The 18,442-nt window shown below is 51.5% G+C and overlaps 1 protein-coding gene across 1 annotated transcript; it reads left to right on the top strand.

The window, feature by feature from the left end:
* The first annotated feature begins 4,287 nt into the window (after positions 1-4,287).
* Positions 4,288-6,767, top strand: LOC100897974 (ras-like GTP-binding protein Rho1). Its single transcript, XM_003742616.2, has one exon. The coding sequence runs from the start codon at positions 4,518-4,520 to the stop codon at positions 5,094-5,096; it is 579 nt and encodes a 192-aa protein (XP_003742664.1). The 5' UTR covers positions 4,288-4,517; the 3' UTR covers positions 5,097-6,767.
* Positions 6,768-18,442: the final 11,675 nt, after the last annotated feature.

Here is an 18,442-nt window from a genome sequence, read left to right as displayed (position 1 = left end):
TGTTTCCCACCAATGCACGAATGACTTCTTATACATAGCATTCGATTGTTTATTTTTCTGAGCTCCCAAATGCCTCCTTGGCCCTTTCCATCGCGAGCTTGTCCCCTCCGGATGCTCCGTCACAAGAGAAAATGCCCTGCATGAATGAATATTTGTCGTATGTCCCGCCTTTCATTCCGCATCTGGATCTCGGCCTTACTGACCACTCCTTGCGCATTGCGAAATTTGAGTTTTTCATGCCGCAGCCCCCGGAAAAATGCCGGGGCACGATGAGTCGAGTATTTGAGTTCTTTCTCGCGCGGTTCCCGAGTCGTCTCTCGCAGACCGGGCCACAAAATCCCCGTCACTGTACCGACGACGACTCAGGTCTCATTGCACTATCCGTTTCGAAGCTTATCGTTGAGAGAACTGCCCCTTAAAGGCTCACTCCCCCGCCTCATCCGAGCTCTCTGCAGAGTCCCCGCGGAAGTTTGCTCCAAGTGCGCGAATATTCGACAAGGTGAAAGAACTTGGCTCCTCGCTCACAAGATTCGGTAGCTTTGTGATTTGTTTGGAACGGAGGGGTCGCCTGCCTGCCCGAACTAACCGCAGCAGGACCCACACGAGGCAAACCTGGAATCGGGACACTGGGCGGCCTTATAAATAGACGATGCAGGGCTGCGGACTTCATGACGGAGGTCAACCGGTCCCTCAGCCGTCGTTCGGAGAAATTACGCTTTGCAGCCCCAAATCGCTCAAAGCTCATCCAGGATACGATCGAGTGGTAGCACTGATTTCAGCTCAATTTTCACCCGAATTGTTTTAGATTCCCTTACATCAACGACTCGCTCTCACGGTTTCGCATCGCGTATCGTCATCCGAGGCTCTATTCCAATCCTCGAGTCGGAACCCCTCCAATTATTAGGGTTATACGGAGAAAGCTTGAATTATACGGTCATGTCCACCGTCCATCTCCCAGATTCAGCTTTTGTCGTCAATATTGAGGATGTAGATACTGCCAAACAATCATTGTGAGAGATTTGTTGTGGTCCCGACGCCGTCACATTCCTGTTCCTTGCTAGGAATTTTTTCGACTGTCGAGGGTTATTCCCTAGTCAGAGAAATACTGACCACGGCCCTCGGCTGCTTCGTGCTCCGTATCCACCAAGTATCCGAGGTCACCGAAAACATACGCGTCAGCGAAGATTCGTCCAGAATCTGACTTGCTTCTCGTGTGGACCTTCGTTCGGCCTTCCTGAACAAGGCGACAGAATCTCCGTGACCAGGCGGATGTCGAATCGCGTCGGCTGGCGCGTCCCCATCGTGTGCTTGTAATTAAAGACGCAGGCTGATGAACGATATTCTCTCCCGACGTCTTCCAGATCCCACCGACTCTACCGAGGCTCTGACAACGCGAGCTTACGATGCTTCTTCCGGTGGGATATTAGCGGAGGCATCTTCAAAACTTGAAACATCGTGGGAGCAGCTGATTCCAGAGATCCTAGATAACCCGAGGTTTTCAATCATCTCAGCGATCCCTCAATTAGTCAGAAGTCAATTTCCCGTAGAAATAATTTATAAAAAATCATAATGATCAGAGCGTCAAAGATCTGTGGCGAGCAGATTTCTAGGCGGAAACATCAGGGGAGACTACGTCGGTCGCTCGTCTGGATGTGAATAAAGCACGCAGGACGTGACCGAGACTCCGTGCCACCGCCTCTATAGCGAGAGGGACGACCGAGTTTTTTATCAAGCCCACCTCGTAGCTCACCCGGTTCGTTCCGGGACACTGACCCGGCTCGGCTTCCGCTATCGAGGAACATGCACTTATTGATCACGGCCCAGATGACAGTCTTCCACGAACCGCAGTATGTACAATAGAAACACAGGAATCGAGGTTGAGGAACGCCGCGAGCTGAAATCCTCAAATGGGGGCTATTCGGTTTCGAGTGAGGATCCCGAAGCTTGCATCGAGGGAAGGCGGTCATTGTCCCAAGTATTCAGGGCAAGGTTGCACATTGCGCTCAAGTCTCTGCATATGCTCCAGGTAAGGAATCCGGTTTTCTGGTCCCGAAGAGCCGACGGGAGGATGCTTCCTACGGCGGCACGGCCGTCGGTAATGTGGTGTTAATGAGGCAGACTCGTGACAGGGGTCTGACGAATTCAATAAATGAGCGTCGCGTCGTAAGGCAACGGGCTCCATGCCGACTTGCGCCCAGAAAAACATCCTATTCCCCGGCGCGCGGGTCACCTCCGATGCGGATCGGCATCACTGCCACGACTCGACAATTCTAGGACAAAGTTCCGGATAGATCGCCGTACCTTGCTTATCCGTGTTACGGTCGGCTCACAACGCTTTAAAATTCTCGACTTTGGACCACGATCGACGCATGCCGAACAAAAAAGATGCCAGTTCCAACGCGTTACGATCGGACCCCTGGTTGGGTTTTCAGTTTTTATCCGCTCAGTTAATAACGAAAACGCGAACGCGTACAACGTCTCCAATTTACGATTCTCGCTGAGCGCATATTTCGGTGTACGATCTTCTTTTTAGATCGGTTATACGTGGAAGGATGTGAGAGGGTCTGGACATGAAGATCTGGACAGATATTCTGAACATTGAGGGACACTCCTCCTGAGAAAGGATGAAACGCTCCCCCTCTGAGCCGCAATGCAACGGCGTTACGATTTATGATGGTCCCGTATTATTGAAGATTGCATCCGAAGCCTGCAGGCACGCTTGGGTGTCTGGTCTGGATCTGAGATCGAATTTTCGGGAATTCCTCGCACTCGGAAACGGATTTCCCTCGAACGGTCTCCGAACGGGAGCCGTAAGACACCAGGCGACTCTTTCTCATGGCGCTTCCAGTCGATCGTCCCACAATACCCCATAAAAGCATCACCACCGTCTCGCATTATCTTCCGAAGGCTAGAAACATCAAAACGTCATACCTTTTTCGGAAACTCTGCGCAGTGACTCGGCGAAGTTTATGGCAAACGAAGACCGGTCACGAATGAGTGATAGCGAGCATGGACCCCTCAGAATGACTCAAAGAAAATGATGCGGTCTCGACTACACACCGAGAGTCGAGGCTCAGACTCCGATGACCGGCCATCAATGATCATGGTATCCACAACTTCCTACGGTCAATATTATTTAATTCGACCTCCGTAAGCTACCGTCTCAACGATTTTTCCGTCTTCATGTACTTATGTACAATCGACCAGGTCTCCGTCGAGTATTTTCGGATTCGAGTTCTCTGATCGATATGAGCACCGCGCACGGGTTCGATTTCTCGAGAAATGCTCCCATTACTCAGGTCAGACATATGAATTGTACCATTCGATTATCCGAGACCCAGTTCAATCGTAAGCTGGCTATCATCTCGGACCGCCCGCTCCCAGGGCAATACCGAAACATCAAGTCTGACATAATGCTGTAGAATTTCTGGGAGACACGTATATCCCAAATTTAGAACAGAAGAGGGGCATCAAAACAGAAGTAGCCATCAGCCGCCGACACTTTCAGCTGGTGCTGCCGATGATTCACCGCCTGGGCATTGAATCTCACTGTCCGTGTCTAGGAACGGCTGCCTGTCGGCTACATACACAGCCGCATGGTGCCGGGAAGCCGGCACTCCAAACTGGCTAGACCGCGAGTCGCCCTTGAGATAAGTCTACGAATGGCCCCGCAGTCGATGCAACGAAAAAAAGTCGAGCGAATGCAGCGATAAGGCAAATGCAAGCTCAATCCGAAGCTGAGAGTACGGCTTTTCCCCGTGAGCGATCGTGTTCACCATCTACATACCGGCGCACACCACCCTGTTGCGCCGCCGGATACAGCTAGGGAGATTCCACCGCCGAATCTAGGGATTTTGACAGAGACGGGCACGTTCCCCGATCCCTCGATTAGGTTCGGACGGGGGATCAACGAGGAGTCCTGATTCGCAATCCCGAGAGATTCATCGGAGTCCGGGGCTTGCAGCATGAAGGAAATCTGTCGATCGCAAAAACGGAAGTCTGAGAGTTCCTAGATGAATCGGATCTAGGGAACGTTTCCCTAGACAGGCGCGGACGACTGAGGCCACAATCGAACGCTTGGTCCGGAAAGTTTCTGGATTAGGATACGATTCGAGCTGCAGAGAAGTTCCTCCTGTTTTGCCGGAGTTCGGGACTTGTCGACTAAGGCTCGCTCGGCGTTTCTCACGTGAATCGGAGGCGAGTTGTTCGTGTTTTCCAACGCCATCGACTTGGCTCGTCGGCGGCCGCCGCGACAGCAGCGGTAGTGATCATCACAACAGCAGCGGCGGAACTGTCGCCGCCTGCAACAACAGCAGCAACAGCGGTGGTGATAGAAGTAATTTTAGAGTCAGTACCTGCAACAGTTGTTTGATCGATCTGTTGGTCGCCAGAAGTCCGTTTCCGATTCACGTCGGTTCCCCCGAGTGCCGTACGTGGTAGGGTGTGAGTGCGTGCGTGCGAGTTTGAAATCGACGGCGACCGTGATTCGGCGGTGCTTGTCGACGACATTGTGAAGTATGTCAGCGATTCGCAAAAAGCTTGTCATCGTCGGTGACGGTGCCTGTGGGAAAACCTGTCTGCTGATCGTGTTCAGTAAGGACCAGTTCCCTGAAGTTTATGTGCCTACGGTCTTCGAGAACTACGTTGCCGACATCGAGGTCGATGGAAAACAAGTTGAACTCGCGCTGTGGGATACGGCCGGACAGGAAGACTACGACCGACTCCGTCCTCTTTCGTATCCTGACACCGACGTCATCTTGATGTGCTTCTCGATCGATTCACCCGATTCACTCGAGAACATCAACGAGAAATGGCATCCGGAGGTGAAACACTTCTGTCCCAGTGTCCCGATAGTCTTGGTTGCCAATAAGAAAGATCTCCGCAGCGATAGCGGAACAATCAAAGAGTTGGCCAAAATGAAGCAGGAGCCTGTCAGAGGAGAAGAAGGTCTCGCCATGGCTGAGAAAATCAATGCCTATGGTTATCTCGAGTGTTCTGCCAGGACCAAAGAGGGCGTGAGGGAAGTATTCGAACTGGCGACACGAGCAGCTCTCCAAGTCAAACCTAGAAAGAGGAAACGTTGTGCCCTATTGTAAACAAAGGACCCTCTGCTTCATCGCTTTCGGCACATCGATACAAACACCCTAATAAAAGTCTCCAGCAACAGCAGCAGCGAGCCGATTCCATCTCTGAGTTTGACGCTGCTTCTGACTGAGTGAGATCAGAGTAGAGATACGGGAACTTGAAGGCATCGCTAAACTACCCCACCAGGCGACGATAGAAATTATTGAATTCGAGATGTGTCCGTACTGCTCTGCTGCATTTCATCGGAATTCAGAAGCCCCTGTCATCGCATAGCTCCCTCTCTAGCTCTGGTCGACTATGGTAAATGCTTAGCTTCGCGAACTGTTCCCACGTTGAGATGAGTCTAGATCGATAGAATAAAAATTGCAAAAAACAAAACAGAATGAACAATCAACGACACCGATTTCTCCGGAGGCCGTCAGGAAAAATTCGAGGAACATGATATTGAGGCGAGCCGAAAGAGTCGACGATTCTGATCGCGCGGTTAATTAGAAGAGGAGGAAATGAGATACAGGGGTGGGCGTCTCAGCGGCGGTCTCTCGCTTATCGCCGGTTTTCAGCCGATAAGGGTTATACACTTGAAGCACTCGTAAATGCCATGTGGCTTCACTTGAAGTTCTGCCATTGTCGATGCAAGTGAATCTCTCGAGGGAGCTCGCTTGCACGCATAATCGAACGGAGGACAAGCTGTATCGTATGGAGGATGTCATGGTGTGACTGTCACGGAGTCCGGGATTGTCAGATTAAGATTACAGAATTCGGAGTAAATGTCTGGAGTTGATGGACTGATTATAGGCCTACGAAATCTCAAGTGTTGCCAAGCGTTACTTGGTTGGTTGGGCGGTCGATCGTGCCTTCAATTGACTTGTTGATGTACAATACTTTTCGATATGCTCACACACCAATTCCGCAGGGGCTCGTCCAGCAGACGAGGATAGCGGGACAGTTGCGACAGAGTTGCCAAAAGTGTGAGCAGAAAGCGAACCGAATTCTCGACAACAAGCCGATTTAGTCAATTGTTCGACTCTGAAAAAAAAAGTTAGCCGGAACACTGTGAATCAGTGTCTTGAAATCGGGAGCGTCGAGACGTGACGCCGAATATGCGAGTTTGTTCAGGTTGAGATGCATAGTTATCATGGAGCATCCGAGTGAAGTCAGGAGATAGCGATACATGAATACCCGTATGTCGATGAATGTACCGGGGGAACCGAACCCAACTCAACTATGTTGTTTCATGGTTTTTGCGATGGCGAGAATTGTTTCATGATGAGAATTTATTATGTGGCAGAGGATCAGAATGCGGAAGCCTAAGCGCGGGTGTCAGTCATCCATGTTCAGAGCACATCCACCTCCCTCATCATCTACTCGTCCTTATATTATACAGTGCTATCATAGATCAGTTGTTGGCGGGGGTTCATATCGACGGAGACGTGAGGATGTGATCCGCCATTTATACTTACATGAAGTTTCAGAAAACGAGCAGTGATTCACGTGGCAATAACTATAAGCACGGGAGAGACAGATCACGTGAAAGACTACCATGCATACACATATTTTACCGTAGCGAGAACAAATGGTGCAGACTGTCCCATTCGAAGTTTATGATAACATGATGATGCTGCATGATCAATCGAGTGTTCTCGGGGGAAAATCGAAATCGTGAATAAAGAGAGTATTATTTTCTGAAATGAAGGACCCAGGATTGGAACGCGAGAAGCCAACATAAGGGGGAAATCCTCGATGATGATTGAGCCAGCGCCGATGACACGCTGTAAATTCCAGATTCACCGATAGCTTCCGAAATGGGGAGGGGGGCTCATGCGCGGGCTCACATAGACGATTCTGACAGCCCATACATGTTCCGATCCGTTCAGCGAGGTATGGAGGGGACCGCCCGATTTCCTCCCGATGGGTGCGAATCTTACAGGAGGTCTGATATCGCACCATGCTCACCGATTCGGTCGTAGTGGGTTTTAATTATCATTTGCTCGCTCACCTTCCTTAGCTCGTGATCAATGTTCAAGCCCGAGCGCTTCTTGTCACAGCTCATAAACTTTTGATCCGTTATCAGTTAGAGAGAGACCTTTTTAATGAGACCTCATTCTGCGTCCCATCATGGTTTCATGCTTGCGTTCTTTCTCTCGATGGACTCCCTCATCGCTCACATCGAAGCCGGATCTGGCGGGATATAACCCGAGAAATCCCGCGCAAATGAGGCTTGAGCTCCCGAGGAAGATATAACTGTCGTCATCATATAATGAATGTACGAGGCGGCCTACGGTCCGTTCCCCGCATACTACCGGCTAGATACTACGTCCCATAGTTGATGAACGAGTCATCATGAACTCGAGGCATGATGCAGGAGAATCTTCCTGGTAACTTCATCGAACATCGGTAACTTCATCGAGCGGAGTATAACACCCTTGACGCCATTCCGGTTGACACACGAACGTGATGTACGTGTCGACGCACGTACACGATAATGTTCCCATGCTGAACGTGGGGACTGCGATTCTCCGTGCCGATTGGGAGTCCCTATCGTGTTGTTATGATCAGATGAGTGTTGACAAACGGCACATCGGTCTTTCTCACCAGTTGACGGGGAAATTCCAATCCCATCTAGGTTGCCGAAGTGATGGAGAGGTCCTAGCGAACACATTCTGACGGATAAGTCAGCCATCATCCCGACGAATGCTCCGACGCGACGGATATCCATTCCCCAAAATTCATCCACGTTATAGTCTGGCTCTGATCATCCGACAGGCAGTTCATACTGATCTCGAACTCCGGTGATTAGCGAGATCGTTATTCGAGGAATACATATCACGTGTATTATCTTCGCTCGGCAACAATCGGTTGGGGCAGTCACACTTACCATCAGGCTTGGAGCGCCGATTCGTTTTGCGGCCAACCGGTCATCTCCGGTCCTCTGCTAAACGACTAGTATTAGGAGTTGCTATCGGGCATATCAGCACAAAATGATACTTCACATTTTCTCTTGACGAGCAGAAGTTTGTTGGAACCTTCACCGGAATGGGAGCGGGTTGTTAATTTATTCTTTCGGCTTCGCGCCCGAGGGAAGATTCTGAACTCATGCCACTCCTCTGATCACGACACCTCGATGACAATGGAACCTCAATCATCCAGAGACGTGACACTTCCATTTTTCTCCCGGCTTTTTTTGACGTTGCCGCGAAATCCGGTGCTGTTTATACCGGAAGACTCAATTACATGGGAGTCGAAAAGACTCGGGCTGCAGGGTTCTAGAATTTCTTGAGAGTCCGAATTGCTCTTCACTATGAACTTGAGTTCCACGAAATCCCTTGAATGGGATCCTCGCCAGATCGAACCATCTTCTGAAGGCGCTGTGAGCATCGTCGAGGACCGTCTTATTGTGCACTGGTCGTATGCGGTGCCGTCGGACCTAAACGGAGCCGGTGCAGGCTTACGAGCATGGGGTACGATGCGGTCGACGAAAATTGTGTAAACCCCGCCAACGCGCGGGGGCCGACACCTTCGCACTGGAGTAGCCATCGAATGTGCCGTAGACCTCCACTTGAGCCATCTTCGACGGTCAACAAGGATTCTTAGCCATTCGGGGTCTGTAGGTCCCTCCATCTTTCGTGGAAGTAGCAAAATGAGGGAAGCGATCCCGTCCCGGCCTCGCTATGGGCACTGTACATGAATGTACATTCGCAAAGCATACCCAGACAACGGAAGAGGCGGAGCATTAGCTTCGTCAGGAAACTGCAATGAGATGAGTCACATAGCCATTTAGGAACCGGCCGATTTTGGTAGGATCCCATATCACACCACCGGGACCTGATCAGGAGATTACGGCTCCGTGGAGACTCCCTCCGCTCTCCGGAGTGGAAGCGTGCTCAGTGTGGAGTAACGGGGTCACCGTTCGAGTTATGATAGCTCCGATGAGACAGTGTCGATTGATTTCCAGCGAAGTTTCGGCGTTAGCCCGATCGATGTCGAATCGCCGCCGCTCCCACGGATCGGGTTTTCATGGACAAAATACTGACGCCCTCCGTTTCATCGACCTCAGCCTGAGCGCTCTGACAGGTCGCAATGAATCATTGTTCAGGTTATCGTGGACACGGTGCCCGTCAACCGAAGTAGTGGCGATAACGGCCCGTGTCCACGTCGAGAATTGTTGGCTCTAATTATTATTTCTGAGCATTCAGAAGAAGTAGATTAGGGTGGAGTGATCGACAGCGTTCGATTTTCAGCAGGAAAAACGGCAGCGCTCAAAGATCCCCTCTTCGTCTTTTCCCCGTGTTTTTCTCTTCTGGGTTCCGTCTCTGCCACCAGCGGAACTTTTTTGAAGAGCAAAAATTTGGAACAAATCCGTTGGAACGTTGACTGCATCGATAGCTCGTCCGCTCGCAACACGGAGCTGTTCTGCCGGCAATGTTGGGGGACGGTCAGTCGACTGCTCAACTGGCAGCTATTTTCTGGTCGCTTCGATGGAAGACCTGGATGAACAACAATCTATTGTTTACGTCGACGGGCTCGTCGAGATAATCCAGCGCTCGGGACGATTAGAATTAGGAAACTGATTATCCACTTCCTCTTTCCCCGAAAATGACTCTCAACATCTGCCGCGGAATCGTGTTCCCTGGAATGTGCTCGATGCTTCCAAGCAACCCGGTTGCTACGCGCAGGATCCGAAGCGGAACCTGAATCAGGTAATGCCAGAGAAGCATGGAGTCTGCCTTGTTCTTGAGATCCCCCACCTCCGAGGAATCCCCGTCCTTCCTTCGTGAACCCTCATGGAGAGACGACGGACGACGGCTGTGGGAACTGCCACGACCGCAAGGGTTATCCGCTTACCAGCTCCGAACGTTATCGGTCGTTGCTACCCTGTTCAGCCTGTCGACATGTTGTTTTCGCTCCCTCTAGTTAGCGGAATGCCATGGTTCAGTGGTGTCGCCGACAATAAAATCGTCGAGAAGCTCCACCGCGCGGAAGATGACCGCCGAGCTCTGTACACGGCGGAGCAGAAATGTGCTTGAGAATCTTTTGAATACTGACCAATCATCGTCCACAGCCGATCAGGAAGCGAAATACGGTCGCCGAGCTCGGGATTGGCTCAGAAAAAGAGATCTGAACGTTTTTTTCTGACGATTTTTCTCCGTAAGGAATCCTCCCCATTCCACCGGAGTCGTAATCAGCTCATTTCGGATTGGGAGACCCGCCTTTCGATTGCGGCCAGAAGTCTAGTTTTCATTTCGTCTGTTTCCTTCGGCATCGAAATAGCCATTCAATATGAATTTCCATTCCCCATCGCTGTCGCTTATCGCTCTTTTCCTCGGTCTGACCGAAACCGATAAGCTTCGACTATTCCACTATTACCCGACGAATGTAAAGCGTGGCTGGTGTTGCTTCGGAGAACCTACTTGAACTTACGCATTATACGCAAATAAGGGGGAACGGGACCGCTCGAAAAATACGGATCCCCTACCCTGAGAAGAAAATTTTCTTACCTCTCGCTCTCTGAATACAATAAAAAGTTAGGTTTGATTAAATTTTTATCCTCGCGCAGATTCCATCGTAGCACTCTACATGGGCGAGAATTCTGGCCATCGGTCCGCTACCGGTCTTCATCCACCGAAGATTCGAGATAAAATATAGGAGAGAAGCATCGCGGCCGCTTTGGATAGCTAAAAAAAGGTTCCGGAAACCGTGATCCAAGTCTGGGTCTCAGTCGCGTGCGCCTCCAGGAGCAGGACTTTCAGCTCATTTGCAGGCGGCAGCTCGTCCATCCGATCAGTTTTCCCTTCGTATCGACACTCGAGCCATCTTCTGCACCCGGCATTTCGGGCGCGGAGACCCTGAGCCCGATCGGGACCATTCCACGCCCGCTCATCGAAGAGACGGTAGAGCTTGAACGCCGCTCCGAGATCTGGAATCTTGGAGCCGGCTGACCGTTCGGTACGTGCCCCTATCGATTGTCAACGCTGGTCAGGGAAGAATTCCACAGGTACTCCGAGGGACTTTTGCCAGAGACTCGTCTGATCTGGGAGTACTATGTCGGAATTATTCCAAGGGACGTCTTTTTTTCCTCAAGAAGTGAGACCAGTGTCTGATTGAGCATCCTCGCCGTTGAGCTACGTCCGCCCGAGCAGAAGGGATCGTTTGAGGCGAATTTGCTCGACTGGCAGGGCCTTGGAGAGTTCCAGGCCCGGGGGAACATTCTGACGAGGGCTCTTCTTCATGATCGTCTCGCATCTCTCATTTCGTGTGTTGCGAAGAATCCTCGATAATGAGCGAAGACCCCCCCGCCCAATCGAGCTCCCCGACTAGAATAAGAACGAAATTTTCATCCCGGCACTGATCCTAGCCCCCGAGATGCCTGATTCGGGGAGAGATATGTCAGGCGATGGCCTTTGATCGGAAGCTCTGAGCGCTTCGGGGAGTCAGAGCGAGCGTAACTCGGTGGATCATATTCCGAAGAATACCCCGGACCACTCCGACTCCAGAAATTCTTCCAGGCTCCATTACCTCATGCTCCCATCGCGCTGGGAGATCCTGCATACTATCGCGTGTACGATCATTTTTGATCATCGATCGATTTTCTCTTTTGAAAGCGTCTGCTCTCCTTTCTTCCCTAATGAAACGTACCACATGCCGCACGCGATCGGTCTCAAGTTTGCATGATTCCATTCAATGAGAGGTGCGTCGAACGAGCGAACAGTTATATTTGATAGTTTTCATGATTGCTCCGACGAGGATGATGCCGCGACGACGGCGGCGATGCTGCAGGTGGCCGCCTCACGACGGAACGATTCGCTGCACCTTACAGACGAACGTATTGCTGCTGCTCGCACGGTGCATTGGTGCTACAGGAGCTTTGCGCGCCTAAGGTCTTGAAACACACGGATTCCGAATCGGAATTCCATTCCGAGCGTCGATCAATCGGCTCCCGAAGAAGCGCCATCGGATTCATGAAGGTGACTCGATCCTGTGGCTGCCTTCCTGATGCTTCAACCCGACTCTCTTCTCCTCCTTTTCTAAAATAGAATCGGGAAGCAAAATACGTTCTTGCGCGACAACTGAAATCGACCGCTTCGTCATACGAGGTGAAAATGAGTGTTCTGCTTCACTTGATGGCTTCGACGAAAGCGACTGATAGGCTCGCTGTCGCACTGCGTCTTCCGCGATTTTCGGAGTAAAACGCAGGGCTTGGTCGGTCAACTTTTCTTTCTTTCTTGGGTGCTCAGTCAGCTCCGTCCGAAAACTTGCGGAAAAAAATGCCTCAGCGGGTTTCCTCGACTGTTCGCGCGAGGGCCCGGCTACGATTCCTGCTTACGTGATGATATCCGGTCTGACAAGTTAACTATATACAGAAATGGGATTCCCTGCTCCAGAAATGATCTCGGTTTAGTCGATGCTGCAGAGTTCGTTGAATTGTCTGCAGGGAATCCGTCTCGGAAGTTGAGTAGCTGACGAGATCATCCAGACAAGAGACTGAGCGCGAGGACTCGCGCTCCGCTCGGAAAGACATGGATATCCTTCTGGAGTGGCATTCACAATTCGAGCGGCCGGCAGATTGACACAGTGGCCGTGCCCCAGTACCGTACTATCCTCCTCCGGATGGCTCGGGGGAGGACAGCGTCCATCTTCGTCCAATTCTACAATTTCTACAGAAGACGTGACTCATCAGAATTTCACTCGGAATTCCCAGCACTGCAGGAGGAGGCACGTGCTGGAAACGGCACAGGAACCGAGAAAGAAGAAGGCGTTTTCCCGGACAGCCGCACACTTAGTGAAACATGGGTTTCGGAAAGAGAATCCGTGGGTCTGCAGTACAGAACGACATTCGAAAGAGCTGTTCTTTCGGAAAATCACGCAAAAATTTTGACAGTCTTCTGAGTGTCGGGGTGCTCCGTCTTCTCGGAGCTGTCAGAATTCTTGGAGGCGTTGGAGTCGCCGTCGTTGATGTCTACGCCACGGCGGATCCTTCGATTTGTAAACCCAACCTCTGCCAGCGGAGCGAAAGGGGAAAACATCAGAAATAACCGGACTACGACCCAGCATCGAGAAATGGAAATGAGACGATCCGAGCACACGTCGAGCGCTTCGATTCACCGAAAGCCGAATCTTGATTGCCAAATCCCTTCGCATCGATTCATGTGGTGGTAATATCTGGACAACCAAGTAAAGTAGGGACGGCCAGCAGAGATATCGACGACGAGTAATAAGTGTCCCTCCCAGAGGTCTGATCCGATCCCGAGATTTCATTCCTCGCCGCCGGCGTCGTTTGTCGACGACTCATTCCTGGATCGACGAAGAGCGTTCAGACAGCTATCCAGGGAGAGCTTTTCCCTCCCCAGCGATGGGAGCGAGAATGAATATTTCGCTTGGATTGGAGTTTCTTCCGGAATCGCTCGAACACATCGGACTGACGCGTCCGTCTACGAGGAAATGATCCCCGCGATGGAATCGCGAGAGGAATCTCCGGATCCCTCACTTCCTCCTGTCATTCCAGCTTAGGGGAGAATCGTGTACCATTGTCCACTGGGGTAAACAACGACCCCGATATCCGTTTCTGATCGGCGGACTAACTAATACGGAAGGAGCCAACCGGAGCTAACCAATTCCCTGCGATGCTCGTCCAAGTGCATCAGAGCCTCGGAGAGGAGGATTCGCACGGACCACACCCTAGGAGGAGTCAGAGCGTCCCTCGTGTCACAGGGCGAGTTCGAGGGGATGCGATCCCCGATCGACTCCCTGCGGAAAGAGAATCTGTCTTCTCAGTCCGCTGAGGAGATTACACTGACTGACGAATGACTGAGATGCGAGCGAGACACGAAAGATTCTGCCGTGGCTCTTTTCTGTAATTCTGCTGCATGGAAAAACGCTCGATGGGAACGCGATTTTTCGGAAGGATTTCTCGTCCTCTCCATCCGAAATTCGGCTCCTGGGGCCGCTCCGCCGCTACAGTGATTTGCTTGGGTGAATTGTTTGCCTGAAGACTTTTCTCCGTGCCTACCTTTGCTTTCGATTACGTCGTTTCCTCGGCTGTCAGCGGACGCTGGATAAGAGCGTCATGTCGAAACTCCACTTCGAAAAATCTTTGATCTCCGTCACTTTTACAGGGAACCGCTAGCTGGGAGCAATCCCACTCCGGATGACAGACAATGTGTTCACCATTTGTGAATGGATAAGTGGATCCACGGCCAGCTAGGAGCGGGAGACTTCGGGGGAATTCCGAGAAGCAGGAAGACGAAGAAATTTCACGAAGACGTCTATCGGGCGTCGACCACTTTTTTTCTGTCGTTCCGGACAGACGTTTGCGCGTATGTTTTTTTTGGCTCGATTCCGCATTGAGAGATTCGACCACCTCGGATGCGATTGGACACGAAATTCGACCAAACACCGTGAAGCTCTTCGCAGAGCTAATCGAGAAAAAAACAGAAAAGGACGGACGAATCTTAGAATTTCTCCGTCACATCGGAATCCCAGCGATTGGAATATCGACTGACTGAGAGCTGGAGTACCCTGTTGCTCGGCTCGCCCGCTCTCCGTCCAGCAGCATCGGTCCGGAACCTTCCCCGCATTCGGAGACTGTTTCTAAATGCTTTTGGCAGCTCCGTATGACAGATTAACGATGTCTATCGTCTTAGAGGCCCTATTCCACTAATGCGGCGCTCAAAGACTCCGGCGTCCGCTCGCGCTTCTCAGAGCGGCAGTTGCGGCGACCAGGCGATTAGGTTTGTCCCTTCCCGAGTGGTCCCTCACACCGAAGAAACCGAGAGTACAATTTTACGCGGGTGCCGAGCATGTATATTCATCCCGTGGTGCTCTCCGACTCTCCATGTCAACGACGACAGTATTTTCGCGACGAGCACTGTTCTTGGACGCTCGAACTCTATATAAACGAGAAGACTAGGGAAATATTATACGTCCGCTACGCCGATGGACAGCCGAGTGCAGAGACTGTCACTTGCGACCTTTCTAACAGTCTGTGTATGTATGTGAGTAGTCGGTCGAAGGCGAAACGCGAACAATGTGACAGACAGCGGCGAAGTAGAAACATAGAACGCTCCAGACGCTGTTCGACGATTCTTCGGAACGTCGCAGAAAAGAACGTCGAAAAACTTCGATCGTCGCGAGATCCGAGCCGTTCAGAAGGCTGAATTCTCAAGATTCATCAATCCCACTTCCATCCCGTTTGAAACCCTCCGGCCGTTCGTGATCCCATCCTCGTCCCATCCGGGCGAGGACGTCCGAAACCCGGTATCCGAGCCCCCGGGCCCCTCCCCGTGTGGGACTGGAGGAGGCGAGAAAATCGAATGTTTCGAAAATTCTGTACAATAACTTCCTGCAGCGCATGCAGAGATTACGGAGCAATGGGTGACGGATTTCACTGGCGGTGGGAATCGCTCCCATTACGCACTCGATCGAGGGTATCGGGAACTCTGCGGATCATCGACTAATTTCGAAGAGAGGAGCTCGGAGGACTTTAGCGGACGTTCCCTCCTTCAAAAAATCCTCCGTCACTCCTGCTCAGCCAGGTGATCCGTCGCTCCGCGGAATCGTTTGTGTGAGGGTCCGCCGATCATTTTTTGGGTTGACAGCTTCGATCTCAGTTGTGAGTCAACGTCACACTTAGCATACACGTCATCCGACTGCCTCGCTCGCATCAGACGCTGGTTATCCCTCAGCGCCTGCAGACCGAATCGATGATTTCGGGGACGTACGAAAATTTTCTGGAGCTGCTGCCTCCTCTTGGGTCTTGAAGATTCGAGCAGTTGATTCCTAGACAGACTTCCTGCGCTGGTCGAGAAGTCAGTCGACTTCCTCTCAACCAAGGTGCGCGTTCTCCCGAAAGTCCGTTCAGCTTTCCGTGCATGTATGTATATGTTCCAACCGAATGGTAGCTTTTCGTGGAAAACGGATCTCTTTCAATGCATGTTGTCATCATGTCTCGTCTCCCCTGTCAGTCTTCGCCCACTCGGGTTCCATTTATTGTTTATTCACAGAGCAGCCCAGGGCCCCCAACAGCGCGATGCCGGCGGGCGCACTACCACCGCACTACTGGCGGAGCGGAGACCATCTGAGGATTGGGACGGGACGAGACCGGCTGGGTAACTTTCCAGCGAGCCTCTGCTCCGAGTAGAGCTATGGGCTAAACGACTGAATCGAGCGCTGCGGCCTCCCTGGAGAAAGGAAGAGTTTGGAAAACCTCTGGCGAGCTCCGCGAGAGATGTCATAACAACGACACTCGCCATCGATAGCCCAATCATTCTGATGCCGCACGGGAGAATAATGGAATGCTGCTCGCGAAAGCTAGTTCAAGTCCGAATTCGGTGACGCATTCAGGAAGATCAGGAGAATGGGGCTTTCAGGTCTCTCGCGTCATTCACGTAAATGAATTCCGTCGGTCTTCGGGAAAGAGCAGAAGTATCTGGTGGTCTCACGGGAGAGAAGATTTCTGCCGGCGGCACTAAGCATGGAAGCCGAGGCTTCAGGGGTCTTTCCTCGGGGGAATGTTTCTACATTTCCGGAGGCTCTCAAGCAGAGAGCATCCAACGGCTAGAAAAATGAGAACGGCGCTGACGTCCCCACTCGGCTGAGGAGCGTCGAACAAAGATACAGGGAGAGTAGGATTCCTTCTCGGACCATATTCGGCATGAATCGTTTCACGATTCTTCATCGAGGGAACAAATAGAGGAGCCGATTTTTCTGAAGCATATTCTCAGGACGTATTGTTTCGCGGGCTACCCCGTTGATAATATTTGTACAAGCCAGTCTTCGGTCAACTCTTCAGCGGCGATACCGAATATGAATTCGTACATCTCCCACACAACAGATCTCCGAATGTCTCCAAGGAAATATTTGAATGGGAACACCGGAGTGTTACCCCTATGCGCCTGAGGTGTTGAGCAGGTGAAGTTTCATCAATCAGACCTCCACGTGGCGATTCTGAGAACTCATTAGAAGTCACTCAGAATGCTTTGCTTGACCGAGGAGGTTCCTTTTGAAAGCGAATTGTCTCTGTTCGACTCCGGAGCCACTGACCACAGAATGCGATGCAGTTCAGACAGACGGGTTTCACGAGCTAAACAAAAAAAAACTTTTGAAAACGATTTAAATCACTTCTGTGGAAAGACTTCGTGGTCATGCTGTTTGTGGTGTTGGCGGTGCATGTTTCCACGATCCGCTTCCTACGACCACGTCGGGCCGAATCAAACGGCGGGTGGAATACATTCGGAACAAAGCATCAGCGTAACACAGAAATCGCATCCGATTCAAGCGTCGAAAACCCCGAACTCGAATATCCATAAGAGAATGACGAACCAATGAAAAATGGTCGCGGATGGTTCTGTGTCGAGGGAAACAGAAGATCGCAACGGAGTCATGTTCTCCATTTTCGAAAAATATTCTCACAATCAGCCGCGCTCTCGGTGATCGACGACTGCGTCCACGGGCTCGGTGGTGAGCGGACAATATGCTATCATGTTAATTAGCGACACGTCAAGTGGACGAGGACGAAGTATGGCGACTTCCACGCAGGATATTCCCTTGGCCAAGCGAATTCCTGGCGGACCTACATCCCACGGAGAAGGAATTCTAAGCCACTTCGCTCGTCATCTTCTCCCCGCTACAAGTTTCTCCGATGGCTCCCGGCGGCGCTTCGAATTTTGTGAGCTCGTCTATTACCTCCTATTGGAGCCGCAACGAGTTTTTCTCATCTATGACTTTGCCTCGGTCAGATTACATTGTCTGATGCTCATTTGGAGAACGGCACCAGTCGTATCGCTCGCTGTCGGCTCACGATCACTCAGAAGGAGACGAATGTGACTTTGAATCACTCGACATTTGAGAGAATCGTCATACAGCCGGCCGGGAATTCCACCATGCGCGATCCGCCAGAATCCGTTGCAGATCCCCCATCTTCACACGTCACCTTTGTCCCCCGAGGAAGATTCGTTCTCGCTCAGTCGGAATCCGGTATTCTCTGCACTGAGACGACCTGTTTCCGGGGATCGATCCTCCGTTCTCGACGCGGCTCCGGTTCGAGCGGCGAGAGCCATCACAGAAATTGTGTCGCAGTCTCTGATGCGCGGAAACCTTCAGCCCTAGGTCGGGTGGGGTAACGACTCAGCTCGGGCCCCGGGCTCCGAGATGATCAGGTGCATATTATCTGACGATTCTGAGAACACCGGAGGTTTCCCGCATACTCTTTCCATCGATAGAGTGGAATAGCGGACGTGGGATTCGCGCCTAGTTGGTCAGTCATTAGCATTGTCGACGAAGACGCCGCGACGTCGAACTCCCGCTTCGTGAGCACTCTGCCTGGATCTGGTCGTCGGCTAGAATGGCTCCCTGCTCGGAAATC

Source organism: Galendromus occidentalis, unplaced genomic scaffold (genome assembly GCF_000255335.2).
Source record: "Galendromus occidentalis unplaced genomic scaffold, Mocc_1.1 scf7180000077428, whole genome shotgun sequence".
Lineage (NCBI taxonomy): Eukaryota > Metazoa > Arthropoda > Arachnida > Mesostigmata > Phytoseiidae > Galendromus > Galendromus occidentalis.
This window is presented reverse-complemented; position numbering and strand designations above follow the sequence as displayed.

Excerpts from the sequence above, each read along its gene's own strand:
- LOC100897974 (XM_003742616.2), top strand. The coding sequence starts at position 4,518 with ATGTCAGCGATTCGCAAAAAGCTTGTCATCGTCGGTGACGGTGCCTGT.